General features: G+C 36.4%; 1 protein-coding gene across 8 annotated transcripts in view; it reads left to right on the top strand.

Annotated features, from left to right (window-relative positions):
• The window catches only part of LOC138127435 (myelin transcription factor 1), a 282,760-nt gene that overhangs the window by 87,457 nt on the left and 169,885 nt on the right, over window positions 1-25,418 (top strand). For 3 of the 8 annotated variants that reach the window (XM_069043514.1, XM_069043517.1, XM_069043513.1), the window contains exon 1: window positions 20,470-20,771. The exons of 1 other annotated variant lie outside the window; for it this stretch is intronic. In XM_069043514.1, the coding sequence (XP_068899615.1) occupies window positions 20,541-20,771 (231 nt within the window). In that variant the 5' untranslated portion in view covers window positions 20,470-20,540. Of the gene's footprint in view, window positions 1-20,463; window positions 20,772-25,418 lie in introns of those variants that run through there. 4 more of the 8 variants (XM_069043516.1, XM_069043512.1, XR_011158232.1 and 1 more) reach the window with 3 other exon arrangements.

Raw genomic sequence — 25,418 nt, 5'->3', positions numbered from 1 at the left:
GAGCGAAAAATGACCAAGATTTACAACTGCAATGTCATAAATAAATACCTCATTGTTGGGAAACATCGGTGGGCCACTCTTCTAGTAATTTTTAAGTCCCTAAAGGGTACCATAAACAATCTACGTCACCTTCTTTTGTGGAACTGACCCAATTTAATAATAAATCATTGCTAAATTTTGCACTTTAATATTAAATCCTATTTATTTCAAAAACCGGTGATGTTTTCATGATTTCAATGACACCAAATTTTTCCTAAATGTTTGAAAGAACTCTCATTGAAAAATTATGTAAATTAATTTAGCGGTTATTGAACTAAAACAAAATCTTTACCTGTTTCATTAAAAAATTTTAAATTTTTCCAAACTGTTCTACAGTGATACACAATCACTCCTGAATTTTTTGAAATTTTAAATTGATTAGAAGTGGGTGTTTTCGCTCGGGCGGTAAAACTTCACTCACCCGGTACAGTATTTCACATCATATTTTAATTGAGAAAAGCCATTATAATATAATATTGTGGAAGTGTAAATGAAGAAAAATCTACTGTAAGACCTTCACTATCTGAAGGAGTACCTCCTAGCACAGGCCATACATTATCCTTATAAAATAACTTTTACCAACTGATACTTGATGTCGTCTTCAATATTGTAACTAATTATTTAAGGTTTGAGAGATAATTCTTTTAGTGATGAAGCGTGGTTTCATCTATCTGTAAAATCACAAAACTTTGTAAACTGATTTACTGAAAACCCACATATTTTTATCCAGACACCTTTATTTTTTAAAAGGTTGGAATATTGCTGAGAATTTCTCGTGACCCAGTATATGGGCCTATATTTAAAAATACCACCACCGAAGAAAAATAAAGACGAGAAATTTTGGAACTGTTTATCAATCAAATTGATGATTAAGAATTTCACTTTGAATTTTTTTTTTTGTAATTTTTCAATAAAATTTTGATTGACTGAAGAAGCGAAATTTGTTGTGATGTGGTTTAGTTTTGATTGTTTGTGCCAATATATTTTTTTTAATTTGTTATGTAAAAACCCCTTGTTTTTATGCAACCAAGTAATCATATCAAGTATTATCGTTACATGTGCAGAATTCACAGCACACTACGATGTACAAAACATTTATAATAACGCTGTGGTAAATTACAGCACACTAGTGTGCTCTTTATAAATCTTTTTGTGCATAAAAGTTTTCGTATGCTCTTCACTGTAAAATAAATGAATTATATCTACGAACCAGAAATCTTAGTTGCGGAATTGCTTTAAAATTCTCTTTAATCTTATTATCTGTTTGATTTTGAAAGATTCACACTTTTAGCCACCCTTTCCCACTCTCCACCTGATCCTGTTTTGACTATTAGAAACGAACCCGTCATCCCGATCTGCCTTAACCCCGTTCGAAGCCACCGCTCCGATATTATTTCCGGCATCGAGCGGTCCATTTTTGTGTCGGCGGCGTTCCGAAGGGTTGAACCTCCACCGTCCGCCCAAATCCGCTCTCCAAGGTTCATCGTTATTACGTGGCGGCGGGATTTTAATTTTAATTAGCATCGTTCCTTTGTGTATCAGCTACATTTGAGGCAATTTCCTCGGCTCCTTGCGAAATAGGAGCGAGTCACGCTTGGCCGCTTCTCGGTCCGAAACAAAGAACACCGTATTGGACACAATGCAGCTCCTCGCGCTTCCGTTGCATTGTGGCGGTGCGTTAAAGGGTGGATAATGTGCAGGATAAAGGGTGCGCTCTGTGTCTTAAGAACGTCAGACGCGAGGCCGCTTAAGAAAATTACGACCGCCCCCGACTGCGCGTCAAAAACGCCAACGACTCAAATGCAAATCGCGACCCGATAATTATCATCGTTATGATAATGATACTTATGATAAGTAAATTAGTTTCGCAGATAGAGTCTCGCGTTGTGCTCTGGATTATATTTAAAATGTTTTTCTTTATGGGGGTGCACGTTCATTTCCTGATGGGTGTTTGTGACAGGAGCGATCGGTCCAGCAAAAATTACCGAGAGAGCAATCAAAGCAAGGCAGTTTCCCACAGACTAAATGCGAAATCGAGTGATTCTGGAGGAATAACATCGAGTGAGCAACGAACCATCTCCGAAATCTTTTTTATAATATAATTTAATAATTTCCCCTCGGCTCCGCGAACGGCAGCCGCGGTTCCACACCGGAGGGCTTCGACTTTCCGTCTCGCTCGTCGGAGATGTCGCCGAGATCGGCCCAAAAGAGAGACAGAGTCGAAAGATTTATGCTGGCGAAGTACATTATCTTGTAGTCTCAGTCGGCTAATTACAGCCTATGATACCACATTAGCCCAGGGGCGGTGCGCGGATGATAACCGGCCCGGATTGGAGATGTATCGCCGAAAGCGAGGCTGAGCGGTTTGCATCCGATCTCGAAGACGAAGAACCGCACGAATGCGGTACCATATCCACTCATCCGGAGCTCGGGTTACTGCTCAGATCAAAAAGTTACCACACGATCACCCGGACGCACCGCCACTACATCTATTCCTAAATCTTCATTTTATCTACAACTAAAGACAAGTACGAATCGGAGGAACTCATCCCCCTACTCATAAACTACGTCTGCTTCCTTTTAATTTGTACAAGAGATACAGGATCGAAATCACTTACACGTATGATGAAGAAATTTTAAACCTTTAATGACTCGTGAAGATCAAAAGTCTATTCGTAGATTGATTCATATCGCGTCACTTGTCAAATTGAGATTGTCACAGATTAAATATTGACTTTTACAATTATTAATTGTCTGGTCTATTAATAGGTGAAGTTGCTTTATCCTAAGACATCATCGAAGATTTGTGTACTCATCTAATTAAAGTATTTTTCTTAAATTGTTAAGGAAAAACATATTTATTTTATAGCTGTCATCACAAGAGTCAAAAGTGAGGAATACGGCCTTTATGATATGGTGAAATTGGTGATTGATAATGTAACAAATTGGTCAGAATAGTATTTTAAATCATTAGACTGAACACTGAACTGAATATTGACTCAAGATTTATAGGTTAGTTTCGTTCTTAGTCTGGAGTATGCAACCCAATCTACATAGTAGGTAACAAAATACTCCGTCAGAAAATCAAAGCCCGGTTGTATAAAGCTTAGTTCATATCGTGTCAGCTAACAACGCCTCAAGTCGGAAATCCGCCCATTTGATTGGCTGATTCAAAAAAAAAAAGTTAAATATGCTCCAATCAGATCGTTTGACATTATGTTAACTTTAACAACGACTTGACATCGCTTTATGCAACTGGGCCCAAATATTTCTAGAGAGGTGAAACCAGGGACCTGTTTAATGAAAATTACAATTTACAATGTAACAAATGACAATTACAATTGCACAATTGGCAAATTTGACAAATGTACGTTTCATAAAAATATTTGTCAATTTTGTCAATTGTAGATTTTTTTTACAAATGTCACAAATGTCAGTAAAACAAACTGTTTACAAATAACATTTATTTTTTGTTGCTTTCCATCATCATTCGCAAAATGGCATCTAAAGTTGGTGCAAGTGTCTTTATTGAGAGAAATTAATCTCAAAAAATATTCATGCATATTTTCTACTGCATGATATTGCCCCCCATTATTTAACCAATGGCTACCAGAAATTGCTGTTGTGGAATTACAGCTCTATTCTTCTTTATTGGGTGCTGTACTCTTTCCCAAATTTCATTTAAAATCATTTCTATATTTTCAGCTCTTAAGGTAGCCATTCACGAGCGGGCTTTTTCTTGAGGATTTCCTTTACCAAACCCAAGCCCATACACGGAGAGGATTTTCCTCAAGGAAAAAGCCTCGGAGATTTTCTCCAGGTTCAACTCCAGATCAACACACACACTAGTTCTGTGCTGGCTGCTGGTTGTTCTCGTGGTTTTGTAAATTGTTTTCATCATGGTATCAATGGATGATAATATTTTAGCGGCTGTCGGTTGTGTGATTGCAGTGCACCACGATACATATTTACATCAGCTTCTTTTATTGATAACCCCTTTTGTCGCTAAAGAAGATACGATAAATATACGCAGTAAGAGACTGGGAAAATCCAGCCTCAAAGAGAAAATTTTGTTTGGGATTTTTGTGTCTCTCCCACCCACCGCGGCCTCAAGGACGCCGCCACACACGTTGAGGAATTGCTCAAGGCTTGGACTGTTCAGGCCGAACCTTGAGGAAATCTCACTCGTATAGGTATGGCTACCTTTAATCGAAATCTTTCGTTGAATTCATATTCAGCATGGAATTGAAAAATGTTTCTTAATCAAAAATTTCTTGGTCTTTTAACTAATATTACTTCTTGAACTTCTTCTTCACTGCTGCTGTCATACATTATTCTTTTTATTTATGTTTATTTTATTAATTTGGTCCTATTTTATTTGTTTAAGCACAATTGTCAAATTAAATATGACAATTTATTTAAGTTGGAAGGTTTAGCAAATTGTGCATGATTATTTTACAAATGTGATTATTGACAATATTTGGTCCGAATGACAATTGTCATTTGTTGTTTGTCGTTTGTAAATTGTATTTGTCAATTGTAGATTTATGAAACGAAACTTTTGACAAGTCCCACAAATTTGTCGATTTGTAATTGTCCTTTGTGAATTGTAATTTTTATAAAACGGGCCCCAGCTTGTGCTTTAAAACAACGAAACAAACGTCTTGTAAAACGAATGTTACATGCTGTTTCTTCTATTTCGTCTTCATTTTTTTTTTTAATTAAAAATAGGAGTATAATAGTTATTTGTACAACTAGTTATGAAAGTCATACTTTTTTTTTATTAATTCACAGTGTGATCAAGCCAATAAGTGAAAAAAAGAGTCTTTCATAATGTGTTGTACACACTATTTTTTTGCATATCGATCTAAGTTGAGAAATTTGGTCTAAAAGGATTTATGAAAAATTACAAAAAAAAAATAGGTAGGTATGCTTTCACAGTCATCTCCAAGGAGATGGAATTAAATGATGCAAAAAAGTACTACTTTCACTACGATTTTTCGTGTAAAAAAGTGCCACTTTCATTACGATATGCAAAAAAATATTTATCTAGCGACTTTTATTTTAATGGCATTGGGTTGGTATTCATAAAGCAATGACATTTCATCGAGAATCGCCTTCAAATGTCACATGATTCATATTGACAAATCACAACTCCGAATTATTTGAATAGCAACCAATCACAATTTAATTAAGCGGAAATTTTCCCTAGGGAAAATTTCTGATATAATTGACCTAGGGAAAAAAATTTTCGGGCGATTCTCTTCCGAATATACCTCGGGACAGATATATATCGCCAGAAATTTTTTCTTGCAGTCCAACACTCGTGTTTGTCGCTCAAAATTACCCTCGGACTGGCGCCCTCGTGTAATTTTCTTGCTACAAACACTCGTGTGTGAGAACTGCTCGAAAAAATTTCCGGCAATATATCTGTCCCTTGGTATATTATACTGGGTGCCCCAAAATTCGCGGAACAACTCAATGAGGCAATGTCAACTCATGTTAGAAAATGATGAGAAAAATAATAAAAAAATTCTATACCTCTTAGATTTGAAGATATCGGGGCTCAAAAGGTGCAGCTTTGATCTCATTTATTTTAAATATAAAAAAAGATTTTGACTATTTGTCTTTTACTAGCCAGTGGCCTAATAATTCTGAACGATTGTGATCAGGTTTGCAATTATTTTCTTCATTATTTCCAGCATTTCCGAGTAGTAATTTTATGTTCGTTTTATCTCAAATAGTGTACGGCAACATGGCTTTGATTTTTCCCTCTCATTTCCATGGATACAACAAAAATTAAATATTTGCAGATTATTGGGATGCATAGAATGTTTTTAAATGTTGCCACATTTAGTGTAACGAATAGGTCCACATCTTCTACAAAAAAGACGATTGATTTTTTTAAACATTTTTACCTCATATCTTAATGACTACTTAACAACATACTACTAGGTTGTTCCGCGAATTTTGGGGCACCCAGTATATGAAAATTAAATTTCAAATTGTCTCAAATTTTGCTACAATAATATGTATACCCCTTTAATATTTACTTTATTTTGATCCTACAGCATTGATTCAGATTAATTTTTGACATCACATTTAACATTGACATTTACAGTAATTCAGTCCAGCGAGAGGTTGGGAGATTTTAAATTTTATTAAATTAACCCAAAATTACAAAATGCATTAGAATACATTAATTAGAGCATAATTATGATAATTTCAGGGCAAAAATGTTACTGCTTGAAGGATATATTTATTTCAAATTTTACATGAGCTAGGTATTACTTTCTCTTCTTTTTAGTTACACAAAATGCTCTTTGTAACAATGAAATAGAAAAAAAGATTCAAAATCATTAAACTTGTACTTTGTTGTCATTGAAAGTGTAGAGTTTTAGTGTTAATTAGACGGTTGGCAGCACCGGTCGAAATTTAAAATTTTTAGCTGTCACAAAAATCTTTTTTTTTTATGAGATGAACGTTTTGTTTATTGGATGCTGACATATCAATAATTAGTGAAAATGTTGTGAGTTTGATTACTGGAACAATCATGAGTTCAAACCGAGAAATCCGTGTGCTACCCTGACGGCCGGTAAGTGAGGTTATGTTCTAATCGCAACTCAAGTTTTTCTCATGAATTTTATCGTAATATGTCTCAATTTTTGTAAAAATCGCATCTCGCCAGCCCAATTAGATAGTTTAGTGACCGCACGTGAACCGTCGAAGACGCCAACCCTTTATCCCGCCACCCCAGTGCACCCCGTCTGTCGCCCTCCTATTTGTTGTCGAAGTTGCGTTGATATTGTTTAATAAAGGGAGACGACGTTCGAAGTGTGGTTAGTAGTTGTTGTATACTTTTATTGTATTCTTGTGATTGTGTAAATTGTTGTTGGTCAAGTCGTCCGGCTGTTGCCACCCCATCCCGTGCCACTTAACGACACGCTCATTTATCTGGCCGGTTAATGAAATTATAGCTAGTGTTAGGTCATCCCACCGCAATCTTGGCAGTCTCCGAGGAAGTAGGCAGCGAAATTACAGCGATCCGTAGCCGGCGTGCGATGCTTATTTCCCGTCATTACCCAGAGCTCATTTGTTTTGCCCGGGTGTCATTTGTTAAGGAAGTGCAAAATGTGTGGAACGAAAAGCAGGCCGCGTGCAGTAATTAAAGCCCCCGGATCCGCATCGATCAAAAACGGGGGGAGGGGGCAGGGGGCGGACGAGGGCAGCGTGATCGGAAGATGCACATTCGCACAATTACAAACGAACTGCATCTGGGAGTCGAGTTGACATCGGTGGTAATCCACGGATCACAAAATTTCGTACATTCTGATAATGTACCCCTACATTATCAGAATGTACGAAGGGTACTTCTTGATTATTCTATACGAATTAAATTAATGTTGCAATGAATGTGTGTACTAAATATCTGAGAATGACTTTTGGGTCAACAACATAAGAACACGATAACACAACAATAGCAATCAGTTTAGATGAAGAATTTTTGATTTAATTTCGGATTTAAATTGTTTCAAAATTCTTAATTAACCACCGCTTTAGGAGTTTTTAATTTTTTTTAAATCTATTGTTTTACTTAAGGGGTTGTCATCTAAAGAAATTGAAAAAGGTGGCGAAAAATGAAAGTTATCGAAAAATGTTTATTTAAAAAAAAATTCTGTTGTTGTGTAGAAGAATTTTTAAATAAATAATGATCATTAACATAAACTTTAAGATTAATTTTCCTAACATACCTATGTTAATTTGACTTGTTTCAACTCACTTAATTTTATTCTGTGACAGTTTTGAAATAAAATGTATTATTATTACCACCATTTACTACAATTTTTGGATCCTCCTGCTGAACTTCTGTATCTGTGATCAATACATTTTTTTAGAAACAGATCTACTGCAACAAATTTAATGTGTGAGTATTTATAATGGATCATGAAGTTCGCACGATTTGCACAAATATAGTGCGATTATAGCTTAAATGGTGTTTACCTTTTACTAATGTTCATTAATCAACAGAAAATCATAAAACCGTCTCGTACTAGACCCTCTGTCGTCGGTTGGCCTCCAGCAAATTCATGTCTATATTTATTGGTTTACCTATGGCATTTTTACCGAAGGTCGTGTTTAAGCCATTATAATCACAAAATATCTTCGGGGAAACTATACAAGGCTACGCTTTTTTATTTACGAAAAAAATCTACTTGTCGTTTTGAAGACTTCACTTACCTTGTTGTGTTTCTTATAGAACTGGAAAAGTAAGAGTTCTTTTTATTAAACAGTGTTGTGACCCCAAAAATCAAACATAACATCCATTTTTAGTTTATCAGTAAATAATATTTTTTAGAACATGCAATTAATGTATCCTAAATTACAGCATTATCAGCAATAGAACACCAGATCTGAATCTCATTGGCACAAATCTTTGCATTTAATCAGATCTAGAAACAGGAAACAGTGGTAAAATTTCGGTACATTTTAAAAATACACCCTTGTATATCATGTTTTATAAAATGTACGTCAATGCGAAGTAACCTCTAGGAAATATGTTTTAAAGCAAAGAAACCGCATTGGTGTACATTTTATAAAATATGATATACAAGGGTGTATTTTTAAAATGTGCCGAAATTTTACCTATGAGGTTGTGGGACAACGTAGAAGACTAAAAGAAATTTAAAAAAATTGTGCCTCAAAAATTAAATGTCGTTTTATTTTTTGACAGAATTTTTTAAAGATTTTTACTGAGTTCTACATGAAGCCAGTAGCTCGTGGTTAAAATTTTGCAGATCCATTCTGGGTCACTCTGTATACGACCTAGACTGGACTATCGAATATGGTATTGACTCTTGTCTCTTGTCTTCCAACATAAATTACAGTGTTTTTCAGGAGAAATAGGTCTTGCAGGTTTTTCAATAAAATCTTAAATTTATTTAGCAACATACACAACACAGATTGTACATCAGATTGTTGAGATAAACAGGTTACGGATATTTGTGGAGTCTCTTCCACCCTTCCTTTCAAATCCTGGAAAATTTCATCAGATGTTGTTGCCCATCCTGATGAACTGCTAACTGTTCCAGATGTTATAAACCTGTTCATAATTCGTCCAATGTGTGTTAACAAAGAACGATCTTGGAATTTGTCCGGATATTTTGCCTGGAATTTATTTTTATAATGAGAAAATGAATATGTTCCTTCAACATTAATAAACCTTCCATTTCGAAAGTAAGAAACAAGAATGAACGTGTTTTGTTCAATAGAATAGAATAGCTAAAATAGAACTTATACATTAAAACCTAATCTCCTAAATTCTGCCAACCTGTTTACTTCTAAAAGTCGACGTATTTGCAATTTGTATTGAAAAATACAGATTTTTGGTGTTTATTAACTGATTACTGCGATATAACGAATATAAAGAACGAAAACTCGACTGAAAATTGCGAACAAAACGTCAATGTCAGAAGTGACAGTTAATAACGAGTTAAAACTAGGCATCGGTTTCAAAAAAGCGGCACAATGTAATTTTTTTCCAAAGCTGGCTTGACCCGACAATCATTTATAGATACCTGTACAAAAATATACAGGGTTATTATAAATCGCAGTTGGTGCTGAAAACCGTACAAATGTTGGATGTGCCGCTAGCCTCGCAACATGAGACAGACTAGTAGTAAAAACTAGTAGTAAAAACTACCGCCAGTAGCGCCACGTACCGGCGATACTAGTGTGACTCACGTTATGAGGCCTGCGGCACATTCAACTACGCCACCAACGCCAAGTGCGATGGGACAAGAATTTAGAATAATCCTGTATTAATAATCGTTGATCAGTGCGACTTAAATAAAATACTCGTAATTGTAATTACGTGCTTAATTTTAGTAAAACATTGTTATCTGGTAGATATTTGTTAAATGGGGTGTATGCAGTTTAAGTTTCGTAGGCGTATTAAGATTTAATTCTATTTTAGAAACTTTCAAAAACTTCGTTTTTGTACACATAAAAACTTTTCATTCAAATGCTCTTTCATTCTTACCTTTGCTTGTCCATCTACTCGGTCTCGTCTGCATCCTGCTTTCTCTGTGTTTCACCTTCCTACTGTGAATGCACTTTATCTACTTATAGAATATTACATTGCCAAAATTGAACATATCAGACCGATTTTACACTAAACAATTGGTAATTTGTTTCGTGTAATACTAATTGTTACACCTACTGAAGTTGATAATTTAATAATAAGTGTTTCTTAACGTAAATTTATGGTTGCCGCTCCATATAAAAAACATCAAAACGATGTGAATAAGTGAGTACACATCGTTCACACACAGGAGTTAAATTGGGTGCAAAAAAAAACCTCAATATTTTTAGAATTGGTTGTGCAAAACAACTCAATATTTTCAGATTCAATTGTTAATTTTAAAAAATAAATAAAATTATCATCACCGCACTTTTCACCTAAAAAATGACAGTGACAGCGACAAAAATTGCCAGAAAGCTGCAAAAATTTCATAACATGGGCATGACCTGCTTCGACTACAATCATTTATAATAACCCAGTACTATTACGTACTACGTACAGTCACGGCCACGGAATTTTTTCAGTCGTTGTTATTCAACTGAGATGAGCTGCAAACCAGGTTTTATATATTTTTAACCTCACATTGGATTTTTGACAGGGGTGCTACTGATGGCATTTTGATTTTTATTGTGCGTGACAGAATTTCTCTCACAAAAATTTTGAATGTCACTCGTAATGACAATAAAGCTTAGGCTACACAAGTTTTTTTGAATTGACAGTAAAATAACTGACGAAATTCCGTGGGCGTAACTGTACGTACAATAAAAAAACAGATCTAAAACGATTACATATTATTTAATTTTGGGATTGATGTTTCATTGTGAATTCTTAAAAACTATGATATGGGCAGATAAAAGTTTACATTATTTCACCTACTTTTTTTTGGTTGCTTTAAGTGAAAAAAGAGGGTTTCTCATGATAAGAAGTGCCAAATAAAAATCAAGGCATAGAGCTATGATGCTATGAAGTTGCTATGACTATGTAATTATTTTGAAATGTCATAATTTGGGAATCTATAATTTTTTTTCATTAAATATGTAGAAGTAATAAATTCTGGTAAGTAGTCATAGTATTCATTAGCGTGTAATGGTTATTACTTACTCGGATGATTGGCCTTCATCTTCGTGCATCATATCCAACATTACACACTCGTTGAATAGTATACTCGTATTATTAGTTTTTTCTTTGGCCATCAGACGTCAAAACAAAAACAGTTTTTGAACTACGTTTTCGGTAATTTTCATGTCTCGTTGTTTTATTATTTTATTGTTTATTTATTGAAGACTAGTATTTGTAATGGAAGTTGTAGTTTCATCACATGTTTTGTGTGTTCCATACGGATCTTTTAATATAATTTAATGTCACTTATCGTTTACTCGCATCATTTAACAATTTAATCAAACAGATTTCTTTATTGTTAGACGTGACTGTCGGGATTTTTATCATAATTTGCCTTAAATACGGATCTGGCAAAAATAATTAATTGCTAATTAGGCGACGTTCGTCATCTCGGAGGCGCCCCCGGAACCGACAACGGACGACCTCCTTTGTCTTTTGTATTTGTATTCTGAATTCTTTCTACATAAATCCTGGAATAAGTGATCGGTTAACGCCAACCCCAGTTCAGGGATTTTTCTACCCCGAGCGCTCTGTGACTCCAATCTCTTTGTTAGATTTATTAATGTAATCGCTGGAGTAACAAGTAAGACTGCCGAATTTTTCTTCGGAGATTTCGCTCCCGACCACCGAACCCCGAACTATTTTGTATGGCCATTATATCAGAGACTTAGGTTTTTGTTTTCATTCGCCACTTTCTTTATTAAATCGTTAATTGGATGGACGATAAATTGTCGCATTTGCGGCGACAGACGCCGTTACGCCACTGGCTATCGATTGCCGCCTCCGGATGATCCTTCTTCGCAAAAATTAAGACTCTCGAGCGACATTTAGGTCACGATTCGAATTTGAAAATTCCAAGCTCGCTTGATCGGTACCGGAATTGGTCATCGTCCGGTCACGATTAATAGTGTCCTCTCCAAAGTTTCACCAACTCTGAAAGGTTTAGAGCTTGGGTTCGTTCTTCCGCAGCAAATCCAAAGGAAAAAATAACCTTGTAGCAACCTGTTTACCAGCTCGTGCATAAACATACCGGGTCGAAAATCGCCATCAATACGGCCGATGATTCGAGTTCGATAAATAAGTAGATTGGGAAGCATTCACGAGCCAGGAGAGAAATAAAGAGGAATTGCCGTCGTAAATCAGGACAGTCGTCCCCGCTTGTTTGTTGTTTGTGCGTGCTTCGAGCGACATCTCTACGACTTCTTCTAATCATCTACTTCCTGTTATCAGCCTCACTATGATCACTTAGTACCGAGATAATGAATTGCCAGCTCCGTATTTCGTCGAGTGTTTAAGACCGCCGCCTTGCACCACCGGCGATTGTCGCCCGCCGAGCTCACCGGCCCCCGAACCGCCACCCTCGCCTTCCATAATCGGAAACGGAAAAGTAATCTATAAAAAAGGCAACTTTTCTCTCCCTTCTTATTTGTGATTTCGCGATTCCGGCCGCAAACTTATCCACGGGGGCATTTCAATAAACCATTCGTCTACGTCTCCATTTATCATAGATTCAAGGGAAGGACGGCTAAAAATCAAAACAAATATGCAGACGGTTTCTCGCGCCCCCGCCCGTCTTATTGAATTGACGGAAGTTTGGACCCCTAATGCCGGAAGTGGTCGCCGAGGAGGGATGACCGATGGGCGCCGCCACTGGACGTGCCACCAAATGAATATAAATATGCATATCTTAGGGAGCTGTTTCGAATGCGAAAAAATCACAATCATGAGAATCCTGCCTGGACGCCGTGTCACCGAGAGTGCGACGCAAGGGTTTCAGTTTATTGGATGTGAAGTATAATTCTCAACTATCTGTACCAAGTAGAGAGGATCGAATGCAAGACTAGTAGTGTGACGCCGCCAGCCAGCCATCCAGCCAGCCAGCCAGCCAGCGTATGCAATTTTCTTATCGACAAAATAGTCTACATTCCGGGTGAAATTAAATTATAACGATCTTTGATCGTGTTAAAATCTTCTGGCACAGGGATTTCAATTTTAATGTCAACTCCTTTTACATCAAACATGACAAACTTTCAGAGAGAGAGTCGTGGAAGTTTATAAGTTGGGCATATAGAATTTCTTAGCGAATTATTTCGGGCCACATGCAGACGTCTGAAGTAATAGATTAAGAAATAAGAACACAGTCACGTAAAACGTCTGATGAAATGTATCCCGCCCCACATATAATACTGAACACTAGAAAACTTGCTCTCGACTCTCTTCCCGGCAATATTAATTGTCTTTCTATGTATACGAGATCCTTTATGAACTGTTACATTGTGTTTCTGACACGTGCGCGATTCTTTTTTTCAACTAATTTATTTGTTCTGTGTTCTCAACACTCATCAGTAGGAGCAGAAGTAAACTTCATTATACAAAGTTAACTCACGTTAAAGTTTCTTGGATTTTTTTTTCTTCTTGAAAACTACTACTCCTACTTTTAATTTGCCACTTTTATTTTATATATCGAGAGTTATTTACAAAAACAGAAAGCTTCACCTTCTGCAAATGGAATTTCTATTCATTAATATATTTTTCAAATATTTCAAGTCAAAGAATTTATTTTTGGAAATGAAATTTTCTCGTTCCCTTCAGTGGTCTTTTTACCAGTCTCAATCATGTATTTAAATTAATTTTCGAACAAAAGCATACAGTATTGAAATAGGAGTAGTAGGTATATTATTCAATGATCATCGCGAGGATGTGTGTCACGAGCCGAAGGCGAGTGGCGTAATTCATCCGAGCGAGTAATAGCCATTACCCGCGAGTAGAATACTACACTTTTTCCACGAATATGAAGAGAAATTGATAAGTTTCATTATTAGAGAAACAGAAACTGACGTGTTAAAATTATCTTGATACCATTGCTTTAAAATTTGCGATTGGACTTCATAAACTATTTGCTATGATATTTGCAGTGAGTTTTGAAATCATTATCCAACGGGCCGTGGATAATGAATCCTGTCATACAATGAAAAACACTTTAATAATTACAGTATTATCCAATAGGAGTAGAAAAAATAAATTACATAACAATAAAAAGGAATCTTTATTCAAACTTGGGAAAAAATATACATACATGTAAATAAATGTGGTCACTTGATCAAAATGTTCTTCCTCTTAAGACAGCCTATTTTGACATTCCAAATGCACATTCTGGAATAGTTCTGGGCGGAATGGATTGGGTAATGTGAATCTGCGATTGTAAATATTCTCGTACGAAAAAATCGAGTGGAGTTAAATCGGGTGAACGAGCTGGTCATTCGCTTGGACCACGTTTCCCAATACATCTTTTCGGATATGTTTGGTACAGGTTCTCTTCTGTCCAAGATAGTACGAAGGAGCTCCATCTTGTTGTCAGATAAAGTTTTTCTCAATTATGTTCCAAATGATGTATCATATGACCTCCCTTGCTATTTGAAATTTTAAAGCGCCCCCAGGAGCATCTTTGCAGATTTACGCTTCAGTTTTACATTGAAAAGCAGTAAACCCGATACCATTGATTTCTTTTTGTCTGGTTTAAAAATTAAGAGGGATGGAGGAGGAGAGTTGTCATCGATTTTGTGAAAGGATAGTTTTTGCGAGACCAGGGAAAAGATGATTTTTTGTGGAAGAAGTGAAATTGAAATCTATCTGAAAATTATTGATACGGTTCTCGTTTCAATTTGAAAGTCTCCCGTCTAAAATCATGTCGATTATCCTGCACCTTCGCCTCGCCATAATAAATCACCTGCTTGCGCATTCACCTCAGCTCCGGTCGCCAATTGTGAAGGTAACTAATTTTCAATTTGAATCTTTTCGTCCCTCATCTCGAGACAGTCTGTCGCGCACCGACCTTACATTATTCATGAAAACTGCACCATACTCTCCACATTTATATCTCGTAAAGACCCCGGGATAATGTGGAGACGTCCGACTATCAATCATCGGGTTGCGTCGATGGCGCTTAAACGGAATAATAGTTTCGTTCTGTGGGGCGGTTGGAAAGCAATTTGCGTGTCTCGGCGGTTGATTTTAGGTGCGAGAGGTGGACTCGATTCCGGTTCCTCTTTCAGCATCTGCTCTCGAGCTGACCGGAGGTCTCAATTGTGTCCTGATTTGCATGGAATAACGAGACCGGAGCCGCAATCTCACGGACGAGCACGTGACCCCGACCCGTGATAACGGACCGATAACGCCCTTATCGGGGTGCCGGGAGTGGTGGTGGAGGCTTCATAGAAATATTCCTTTCGTGTCGATACCAGATAAAGAATTGTGTGTGCATGCACCGGAGCAGTAATTGGGGCGAGAGCCGAGGCGAAGGCGACAATCCGGAAGTGACTAATTATTTTTACCTTTCTGATAAGGCGGACGCGATTACTGGAAATTAAACACGAAACACACCTCTCCTGATAAAACTATCGACAGTTTCAGCGTCAATTAAATGTTTAACTGGATCGGTGACGACACTTAATTCTGATATTGTTAGTTAGATTTAACGGCATCTTACTAATAATTACCTTGTTTATGAGGCACGGTGGCTTATTTTAGAGGTGAATTAACCGTGGTAGTAATTTGTTAATAGACGAACTACTTACTGAGTAATTTTTTAAGATCCGTTTTTCGTCAACAATTTTGGTGGAGGCGCCGGGAAAATTAATTACTCGAATCACAATAACTAAATATAATAGTCATAACAGCAGTCTTATAGAGTTGAAATGATTTCAAATAACATTTTTAGGAAAAAAGCATCAACGTATGTCAAAAATATCTATAAAAGGATCTAATAATCTAAAAATTGAAAGGAAAGAAAACAGTGGAACAAAAATGCAGTTAACTGAGGCGGAGGTTCACCAGCAGAAGCAAAAAAAAGGGGTATGTAACTAAGAAGTTGGTCAGAATAAAATTATTCGCACAGTGGTGCTCTTCGTATCGTGAGTCATCTGGTTTGTTGATGGCACCGCCGGTGCATTTATGAGTTTATGACCACCTATACATACATTAAGTGAAGTAGTGTGTCGCCATTTGGTGCAACGATCAAGAAATTACATCAAACCTGAACGCTTAAAAACCTGGTCCTTCGAGCCGGATGCGACTAGGTGCTCCTGAGAAAGGTTGGGTAAAGGTATTTGTACATGTTCTTTCCATAATCAGAGGTGGTTTTTAAGTATTTATAGACAAAGGAACTACTGAAAAGACAAAATAAAACAAAAATTAAATGTAGAAAGTAAGAAGAGGAAATTAAATTATGAGTTATTGTGGTTCTTTCAAAGTAATATAAGCAGGAAGGAAAGATGTCTGTCGAAGAAGGAATATCAAGATAAAGATGACGCAAATCAAATATTTGATTTCTTCGCTAAATGACAAAAATCTAAATGTGATGATTCTAATAAAATAAAGAAAAAATACAGGAAAGTAAATAGATATAACCGAAACAAAGAAATTACAGTTGAGTATGATAGAGGTGTACCAGAAGAAGCAAAGGAAAGAAATGTTTTATAGGTGGGAAATATTGGGTAGAAAATAAGAAGGGTGAAGATCACACTAAGGTTTAGCTGACTTTGAAATAATTATATATAAAAGAAATGATGACAAGACAAAAAACATACAAAAACATAAAAAGTGATCAAACGGATCAAATGAGATAATTTTGATAACAATTTGAGAAGCGCCTACGAAAAAGTTAGACAGTTAATGAAAAGAAGATAACTTCAGAATCATCGAATCAAAGTCGTTATCGTATTTTTATTAATTACGGTGTGTTACGCCACTGAAGTCTATTTGGCAGCTGATTTCGCACAGACTGGATGATGTGCACGTGATTACTTTGCTTAAGTGAACGGAGTATACAGGGTGTCTTAAAATTATCGTATACCGAGTTCGGGGCTTAGTAGGGGACATCCTGTTGACCAAGTAAACATGTTTTAAAAAAATGCTGTCACTTTGAAAAAAATATCAAAGTTGCCAATATTTGTTCAAGAGTACCTGATTAATATTCTAGCTATGTTGTACTTCCCTTTTGAACAAAAATTGGAAAAATAAAACTTCTTTTTTCGAGATAAAGCTGTTTTTTCAAGAAATGTCTTTTCATTTATATTTTAATATTTTACATAATCATCCTCACCATATTTCAAAATGAACGTCAACCATTTATATTTTTCATTTGAAGAAAACATGATGAAAAGTTTGAACCTTCAGACCCATATATCTTTGTTTTTATTTTATTTTTTCGAGATTCCTGAGATTTTTCCCTACAAGACCCCCGACTTGGAATACGTTAATTTTGCGACACCCTGTATAATGAATTTATTATCAATGTACCCCCAGAGAGGAAAAAGCTAGATTTTAGAAAGCTGGGATGGTGGTGTTGTGCAAGAGGTAAAACATATTCGACAACACCCACAGAAAAAAAGTTTGTTAATGTCATTCTGTGTAAACTGAAACTCCAAGTTTTACGATCAACTGTTCTAACCATTAATTTTTTTTTAAGTTATCACTGTTTGTAATGTGCAATTTTTTTGAATAAACAATTTAAGGTTTTAGAATTAACAGACGTATGAGTATCACAAAAAGAAAAGCGATTTTTTTAAAACTTGTTGGTCCACAAGTTGTGTCTTAATTACATACCTAATATCTGAAAAGCATTAACGCCGGGAAATAAAAGGAAACATTGACAATTATCATCTTCACAGAATGCTAAACAGGAGCATTCTGTTAATCATATTGGGGTTTTTAATAATTCGTGATCACGATTTGGTATTTATGAAAAATTCGTTAAAATATTTTACAAGAATCGTCCGTTATTACATTACTGTCGCAACTTTCGAAAAATCGATAAAAAAATTCCGTCCGAAAAACAAGCAATCCCGGCAATCCCGTCCGACGCCTCGCCGCTCCCGCCCCCGATTTTTGCGTTAATCGCTCGCAATTAAGATAATTGCGCTTTGATAGATTACAAGAAAAATATAATTACTCACGTACCGTTCCGGCTCGATTTATGTGTAGCATAATATCGGAGGGAAAATCGTTCATCTATACATTACTCCGGAAAAGTTTCGTGTTCCGAAAAAGGGAGAAAAAAGTAAGTTAGTAAGCCTAGTGGCCGGGGCGTGGAATACGGGAAGAACGTGGAAGGGTTCGAGAGTGTGCGCCGTTCACCCCGCAGGACCGAAAGTCGAGCATTCGCCAGGAAACCGTGTCCTCTTTCGCACGCCGCTCGACGCCGAATTCACGACCACACCGGAAAAAAGAAATTTTCTATAATCCCAGACTTTAATCTAATAGACAAAGTAAAAGCTGCGAGACCGCAGATAATGAAGAAGCCCGGCTCTGGAATGGCTTCATCGGGATTTAATCCGCTTAATAGATTCTGTCCAGGCGCATCCGACCAACCCTTTCAGCTTAGCGTTGTTAACACAAGATCCAATAAGTCAGGAACGGTCACGGGTCCATCCCGAAAAAATACACACCTGCAGTGGCTATCAAATAGAATTTCAAAATTCTTCTTACTTTGTGCTTCGTCAACGAAAAGTTATAATTCGATTCGATTGAAGTAAAAAAAAAAAACATAAAAATTTGAACAGTAGTAGCCTTAAGAATCCCGTAAATATTCCAGCACTAATTTTACTAACGGGCCTTCAAATAAATTTATATTTAACGTCTGACATTTTAACGAAATAAAATTAGGTTAGAAAATATTTTTAATTTTTGTAGTGCATTCTCCCTATTCCCTCTCCACGGAATATGACATATGAAATTGGGAAAAGCTTACTATCTAACCTGAGTAACTCCGGAGAAAATTACTTTACACTGTTAACAGAATTAGAATGTCGCCTACGCCTACTCTAAATATATATTTATTTGAAGGCCCGATATTTTGATTTATTGGTTTATTTATAATTCCATTTTTAAAAATGCTGTCATAAATTTTGAATCTATTGAAACATCGCAACTAGTCTACAGTGATTTTTCAAACTTGAGTAAAGTCAGAAAGTGACAAGGATTGTCATTAATGTCATTTTTGATAATAATAATAATAATGATTTGAAAAATATTCGTCAAAGACCAAATTCGAATAGAATTTTTTGTTTGGTATTCAACGTAGATTCGCTTGACATAAATATTATGCGTCCTTTTTAATACACCCTGTATACTTACAAAACAAGAAAAGAATTAGTAAATTTCTTTAAAAAACATTCAAAAACTAGCAAGGGTATTGAATTGATCCAATGTTTTTAAAAAATGAAGATAATGTTGCAATGAAACGACATTAATCATAATATTTCTATATTCTTCTGCTAATGAAGAAGAAAATAACTGTTATGGCTGCAAAAGAAATGAGTATCCAATTTTGACCAAGACTCTTCAGTAGTGAAGGTTGCAGCAGTAGTAACAATAATAATAAAAGTAACATGAAATTTTTAAATTTGAACATTCACCCTTATTTTAATTTTTCAAAAATATAGTTAAGAGTGTTAAGGATAGAAAGAGAATTTGGACGAGTAAAGGAGTATTACAGTGTTTTTCTTTTGGTATTCCTCTTTTGTCAATTGTATTTCACTATTTCTCAAAACCATTTCCTATTTCTATTAAATGTCAAAGTGACGTAAATATGAAATAGTTTTGAGAAATAGTGAAATACGATTTACAAAAGAGGAAAACCAAAAGAAAACCAGTGTAAAATGGTAGTTTCATTCTTCAGAAGCCAAGTTTTGTCACGTAAAACAATCAATCACAAATTTTCAAATTTCGGAAACTTTTCCACCTTGCAAAAATGTTATCAATTTTCAAAATTTTTATTTTCGGAACAACTGTATTGTTCGTGCATGTACGACGTTAAAAGGATGATATAGAAAAAATAGTAAATAAATAATATGCAACTCTACTGGTGAAAAATGTAAATTAATATTTTTTGAAAAATAGATTTTTATCTTGTTGAAACATTTTGCTCTGCTAAATATGTATTTTATTGTGAAATATGTAATAACAAACTTTGTATGACTTCAAAGATTCATCATTTTTGAGATTTGTAGACAACGAAAGGCTTTGTTGCGTTTTCTGACCGCTCGAAATTTTATAAAAATGGGTAACTGACGGTGCGACTGGAAAGACGAAACGTTGCTAGCTAATTGCGACAAGCGAGTGATTCTTTCGAGCGAGAAAGTACGGGTGAGCGAGCGGTGTTAAAAAATGCCCACCCTCTCGACTCCGTCCTCGTCGACACCCACCCCCACGTCCGAGGGTGTGTATTCGGTGTATTTTTGTCCGTGGAGATGGCGGCAGGGCAGCATCGCCGTCGTGTGCGTCGCGTGAATCGATCTGGTCGATGACGATGGTCCTTGTCGCTCGGCGGGCGGGCCGCTCGTGCGTCCACCCCAAGTTCTCTTCAGGAGCCGCAAAGTGCGCTCGGCGTCTACAGCGGCCAGACGTGCAGTACCACCCCTCGCCAACTCTCGGCAACCATCGGCTCCTCGCTCTAACGTACGCACGGCAACGGCACCAAGTTCGGCTCCTGCCTCCAGCTCCAGAAGACGCTCCGTCCGGGGATGCCCACCAGGTAGGCTCGTTGTTGTAGCACCCTCGCGCCACCCTCCCCTCCGCCCCCCGATGCCCGGACTTTAACTTTATGACAGTTGGAAAGTTTTTTCCGGAACCGGCTACGCCTCTTCTGCGCAACCATCGGGACCGCGATCAGTGCAAGTTCTTCGGATGGTCGAGGTGGCCGCGTCTCATAAATACCGGAAACGGAAGATAGCTCGCTCGCGACTCCTCGGAGGGAAGCTCATCCGCTTTGATGAATTTTATGCCCCCATCTTCGACATATTAGATCGTGCTACGGCGGATTTTAATGGCATCTGGGAAATTAAACCGCATAAACATCATGCGTTGCTTATTGTGCCCTTGATCCCGTCTTATCCGACCAACCCCCGATTAGAATCGGTGCGTTGCCGCAGCGAGGGCTCCACCGCCACCGCCGCCGCCGCCGCCGCTTCTCCTGTGTAAGTCAAAAACTGTGTGTTGTGCTGCTGGTTGCCGATACGGTTACGTTGCGACTAGGTAAAGTGCATTTAATTGTTCGCCGATTATTGAATTACGAACGGGGGATTATAGAAAAGCGCCAGATCTCGTTAGTTGTACTGTTTACCGGGACACGAGCACTAATTTGTATCAATTACCGGGAACGGAGTCGAGACAAACGGTTTTTCAAGAATGACGACGGCGACGCCGGCGACGGACGCGATAATTTCGTTAATTCCGGCTGCTCCGGACGGACAAACAACCGCATTTTAAATATGTGCCAGATAAAATCCATCACACTCTTCTCCGTTCTTCGAAATCTTCATTTTTATACTCCTAAAATACACCAAGTTTTTATTTACAAGAGACAAACACAAAAATTCCTTTACACAATTGCAAATTTGGACTTATCGAAGGCTCAAAAAACGACAATACATTTTTCCGGTTCCGGTTTAGAACCGGAACGACTCTCCGTCCGGATTTAAAGAAATTACCGTATCCGTCGCCGCATCTGACGCATCGAAATCCAACACGGTTATTATTTTTAATATCACAAATGCGATTATTTTAATGTAACATTGACAAAAATTAAAAAATCTTATTTGCTCAAGTACAAAATAATTTTTGAAACATTGAAAAACTCCAATTTTGTAATTTTGTATTTTGAAATTGAATCGAATTTCTTTAGTGCTTACCTATCCATTGCTACAACTTCATGGTGCTAAAATAAAACCTAATGTGCTGCATTTATCCTGCGTAAAAAGTGTTGAAAAAAATTGCAAGTAAGTGTTGTGGGAATGTAAAATGACGTTATCGTAGATAGTTGTTCTCTGTGTCTGTGATACTTTTCGAACAGGTAATTCAAAGCATATTGCAAAATTTTGTAATTACTATAAAAAAAATTGGTATGCTAGTACCAAGGAGAATTTTTCCTACGAAATTTCAAACTGATACAAACTTTTTAAAACTGTCTCAGTTTTTTAGAATTCTAATGATCAAAAATTCTCTACGGAGTTAATGGTTTATTACCTGTGTCAAATGGGAAGATATTTATGAAATTGAGTTTTTAAGCATTAAACTTTCCTTTTATTACATACTCACAAACCGAGTTATTGAGTGTTTTTCTTGTAGATTTTGTGTTAACAGATTTTTACAAAATATGAACTGACTCTTTTGAAATTTGATCCAAAGTACCAGACGAGTACTTCTCACTCTTATTTAATTTTTTGATGTCTTTTTTTAAATTTTGCTGTAAATTTGTCATGATCCAAGAGCAAGTAAAAAGAATAGTGATAGAAGGGGTTGCTGTACACAAATAAAAACTGAATCTGAAAAGTGGTGTTAAATTCTATTACTATGAAAATTTATTTATATGCAATTTATAACAATTTTTGTAGTTTATGTGTTTGTTAATTATGATGTTGTTTAAAGTAGAAATAAATTTGTAAACTGCAAACTACCGTTATTGTGGTCCCAAAAGACAAATAAGCAATCGATCATTTATTTTATTACAGATTTGTATAAAATTTGAATCAAATAAAATTTGGAAGTTGTAACTGGATGGCTTACATAGGTACGCATATTTCTGGATTGCTTCTTTTTTTTAAGTTATGTAAGGGATTCTCTGTCTGGAGACTTGAATAAAATTTTATTTATTAATTCCTAACCTGATCTTTTTTTAAAAAAAAAAGAAGAAATCAATATTTTATTTTAAAAATTAATTGTTCACATAAAAAAGAATAATTTACTATTTTAAAACAACATCAAATGTTTCGTCATTTTTTATTAGTATCAACTATAAAAATGTTCAGTTGTTGTTGACAGACCCTAATAAAATAATAAAAGTGTAAAATTTTAAATTTTATATCTACTACATACCTTAATCATAATCACTCACGCTCATGTGAAATTAATTTTCATGTTCTTTTAATGCAAATCATGTCTTGAGTTTAATTAAATGTGTCAGTATCAACATTAATATTTTGTTCGTATCGTGTAATTGGTATTAGTGTTATCTCAAAAGTAATAATTTTTTCGGTAAATGTCCGGACAAAGGCTTCTGTCGTTATTTTGAACTTTTTGGTCTGATGGAACATTTATTTTGTAAATATTTTTATTGAACTGCTTTCAAACAAATTGAAATGATGCAATAACAATTAAACTAGAAATTTTAATGAAAACTATAAAATGTATTGTTATTATTATCTGCCTGTTAATTAAGATTTTTATTTGTTAATTGTCCATATTATAGTTGGCTATGAATTGTGTAAGTAAAGAACTGATACGCAAGAAAATATGTAATTATTTGAAATTATTTACAACTGGACATCTTTACCTGGGTTTCTGAATTCTATAATTTCACAACAAAACTTGCATTCTAATTCTTTTGGTAATTACCAAGAGCTGTTTCTGTTTCTCGACAAGTTAAATCAGTCGAGCTAGAAATGATGTTATCTTGACGGGTCCTATGTAATAGTGTATTAAAGAACGAGTTTTATAAGGGTTGATTTGGCGCACGAGTCCCAAGTGTAGAAAACGAGCCGTAGGGGAGTTTTCAATGGGACGAGTGCGCCAATGCCCTTATAAAACGAGTTTTTTATGTTATTTTTTAGAATTTGCACCCTTGTTTTAATTTTTAAATAAAAAAATTAAAATTTCAAATTCTAGGGAATTTTGTATTAATTGGTAATTCAAGCTAACGGATGCAACTACATCTGCAACAGATGTTAAAAAGTAGAGTTTGAACATTAATATTGGAAATTTTTTGGTGTAATTGAGAATAATACACTGAAATATTGATAAAAATTTTCTTAGAGATCTATTAAACCACGAGTGCTTTAAACGCCATAAACGACTCCAAATTGAATACAATAATAGACCTATTAGAGACGCAAATTCTAAAAAATATCTTTATGGTTTTCTGACTTCTTAGACGTTTCTCTCTCGATGTGGATACGGTATCTATTCTGAACATGATTTTTTTTTAAGTTAATTTGGGTTGCTTAGAGACAGCCGAAGAACTGCTGTCGATCAGGAATCCGTCTCTGTTGACCGAATTAAAACTTTCTCCCACCATCACGCCAAGATATTATCCGAAAGTTACGTCTGCAATGAAAATTTAATGATTTTGTTCTTGTTAAACAATGCATGGTAGTCGAGGATCCTCGAAAAAATGTTCCCTAATGGCTGAATACTTTATTTTGATTATTAACCAAGTTTCATTATTGATTTTTGTTTGCGGAACTCGCGTAGAGAAACTTTCTAAATTCATAAATTTTTACCGTCGGCGGAGGAAAACACGAAAGAAAAAAAACTGCCGCACGGAGCCGACCAACAAACACCGTTATCTTGTCACGAGGAAAAACCTGGCCCGATCGAAATTAGAAAACGATCAGAAGAGGGTCGGGACCTGCATTTTTCAGAAGCGAGAATAATTAACCGCAGGAATAAGTGAAGTTTTCAGACTGGGAAATAAGGAGGCGGACTAGGAAGGATAACGTTTCACGCGAAAAGTTTCGGCATAGTCGAGCTGTCCTTCACAATTACCAACTTTTCCCGTGCGTTCATTTCTTGGGCGTGTTAACGTGCATCACCCCATCCATCGCGTCGCCGACGTAAGGATGCGTTCATTAAAACAATATTTTTGATACGCAGGATAACGAACACGGTAATTGGGAGGATGCGTGCGGAGTTATAATGAGACCTCGAGATTTGGCCGGGCCAGCTTGCGCATCAGATTTTTGAAGAATTTTCCAAAAAGTGTGCAAGACCAGTCTCGTGCGAGGAAAGCCAGGGTTTTTCGGGGTGCAAATTTGGGATTTGACGAAAAAGTGCGGCGTCTGCGAAACTCACCTCTTGCGTACTTTATCGGTACTAATTCGCCATCAGGACGAAGGACAAAGGTGGCGAAGTGCACATCGGTTCAAAGTCCCGCCGATTGTGTTTAGTACGGCGACAGTAGCGCATAATGTGCACCGTTTGCGGGTTAATTAGAGAGAGGGTGGCGGGGGCGAATGGCCGACTACCCGGCATGGTACCGGGTATCACCAATATTGGCGCTATGCAGCACGGCTTCACGTGTGTTATGCTCGCCCGACTCGCATTAACCAGAAGCGCACCGCTTTAAACGAGGGGGAGAGGAGATCAATTAAACCCCATCGTCTTACCCCCACAGAGACGGCATTAG

This window comes from Tenebrio molitor, chromosome 3 (genome assembly GCF_963966145.1).
Source record: "Tenebrio molitor chromosome 3, icTenMoli1.1, whole genome shotgun sequence".
In the NCBI taxonomy this organism is placed as follows: domain Eukaryota; kingdom Metazoa; phylum Arthropoda; class Insecta; order Coleoptera; family Tenebrionidae; genus Tenebrio; species Tenebrio molitor.
Note: the sequence above shows the minus strand (reverse complement) of the source record. Positions and strands in the feature narration are given on the sequence as shown.